Source organism: Epinephelus lanceolatus, chromosome 4 (assembly GCF_041903045.1).
Source record: "Epinephelus lanceolatus isolate andai-2023 chromosome 4, ASM4190304v1, whole genome shotgun sequence".
Taxonomy (NCBI): Eukaryota; Metazoa; Chordata; class Actinopteri; order Perciformes; family Serranidae; genus Epinephelus; species Epinephelus lanceolatus.
Window position 1 is genome coordinate 19450283 of NC_135737.1, and position 1394 is coordinate 19451676.

Here is a 1394-nt window from a genome sequence, read left to right on the forward strand (position 1 = left end):
AGGTGAGTCGTGAGTGTAACTCTTTATTCTGGATGTTGGATTGTATCAGTCACAGTTCAAATACTCTGTTATGAGGAAAGACAGAATAGTATAGGCTATGTGTGTTGTTTTACTGTCAGTTATTCAGCATTTTGAGGATGTGTTTTAGTGTGTGTATGGACTTTTCACTCATTGCATCTTTCACAGGTTTGCTTCAGTGCATAGCTGCAAAATGCCGAATCTGACTGAATATCCAGGCAATGCAACTTCCAGCAGAAGCCTGTCTGTGATCATCAAGGTGTGTGTGGTGGTCCCCTCCTTCTGCCTCTTCTTCTGCTGCATTATTGTCATGCTGCACATCTTTGCATCTCACAGGCAGTTCCTGGACACATCACGTTACATCCTGTTTGCCTACATGCTGATCAATGACACTGTCCAGCTCTTGTTCTCTGTGTTGCTCTTTCTTTTTGCCATGGGCAGAGTAAAATTTGCTTTTGTTCTATGTGTTCCTCTGTTGTTTGTTTCAAGTGCCTCTTTCCAGAACACACCTTTAATTCTTGCCACAATGTCACTGGAGCGTTATGTTGCCATCTTCTATCCCCTGCAGCGCCCGGCCGCCTGGCGCTCAGACCGTATCTGGATCATTATTCTGTCCCTGTGGCTCATCAGCTGTATCTTCCCTGTGATTCACTACTCCATCGGGGAGATTGACCCTGCTGTGGATATCCTCTCTACCCCTGTGTATTGCAAATCTAGCATCCTCAACTCATCTCCAATCCAGGATATGTTCCGTGCTGCTGAAAATATTCTCTTCTTTGCAGTAGTAGCTGTTGTCATCATCTTTACATATGTGAGAATCCTGCTGGAAACCAGGAAAATGAGACAAGATAAAGTGTCTGTGAACAAAGCCATGCACACTGTGCTGCTACACGGCTTTCAGCTGCTGCTATGTGTGTTGGCCTTCACTTATCCGATCACTGAAACTCTCATAGTGCTGCATACCAACTGGTTGCCAGAGGACATTGCCTTTTTTAATTATTTCTGTTTCATCCTTACTCCACGCTTTCTCAGTCCGCTCATCTACGGCTTTAGAGATCAGAGTCTCAGGGGCTGCATCCGGAAAACGTTCCCCTGCTGCTCAGACAAAGTCAAAACTGGTGTCAGAGGCAAGCCGCAAGACAAGTTGCAGGCAAGCTAATACTATCAGCCTTCTCTAATCCACTGTGATTAGACTCCATTACAGATATTTAAAAACCATGAATCACAAAAGACACCATATCTTTGATGCCCTTCTTGCAAATTAGTGCACTGGTATTTCCATGCACAAATCAGAGTGCCGTTTCTTGGTGCAAAACTGTTGTTTGAATGCGTAGACATATACAAAATTCACAGGTGCACAGTGGAGGGGACCACCA

General features: G+C 44.6%; 1 protein-coding gene across 1 annotated transcript; it reads left to right on the forward strand.

Annotated features, from left to right (window-relative positions):
* Positions 1–211: 211 nt before the first annotated feature.
* LOC144462848 (odorant receptor 131-2-like) lies at positions 212–1177 on the forward strand. Its single transcript, XM_078167494.1, has one exon. The coding sequence runs from the start codon at positions 212–214 to the stop codon at positions 1175–1177; it is 966 nt and encodes a 321-aa protein (XP_078023620.1).
* Positions 1178–1394: the final 217 nt, after the last annotated feature.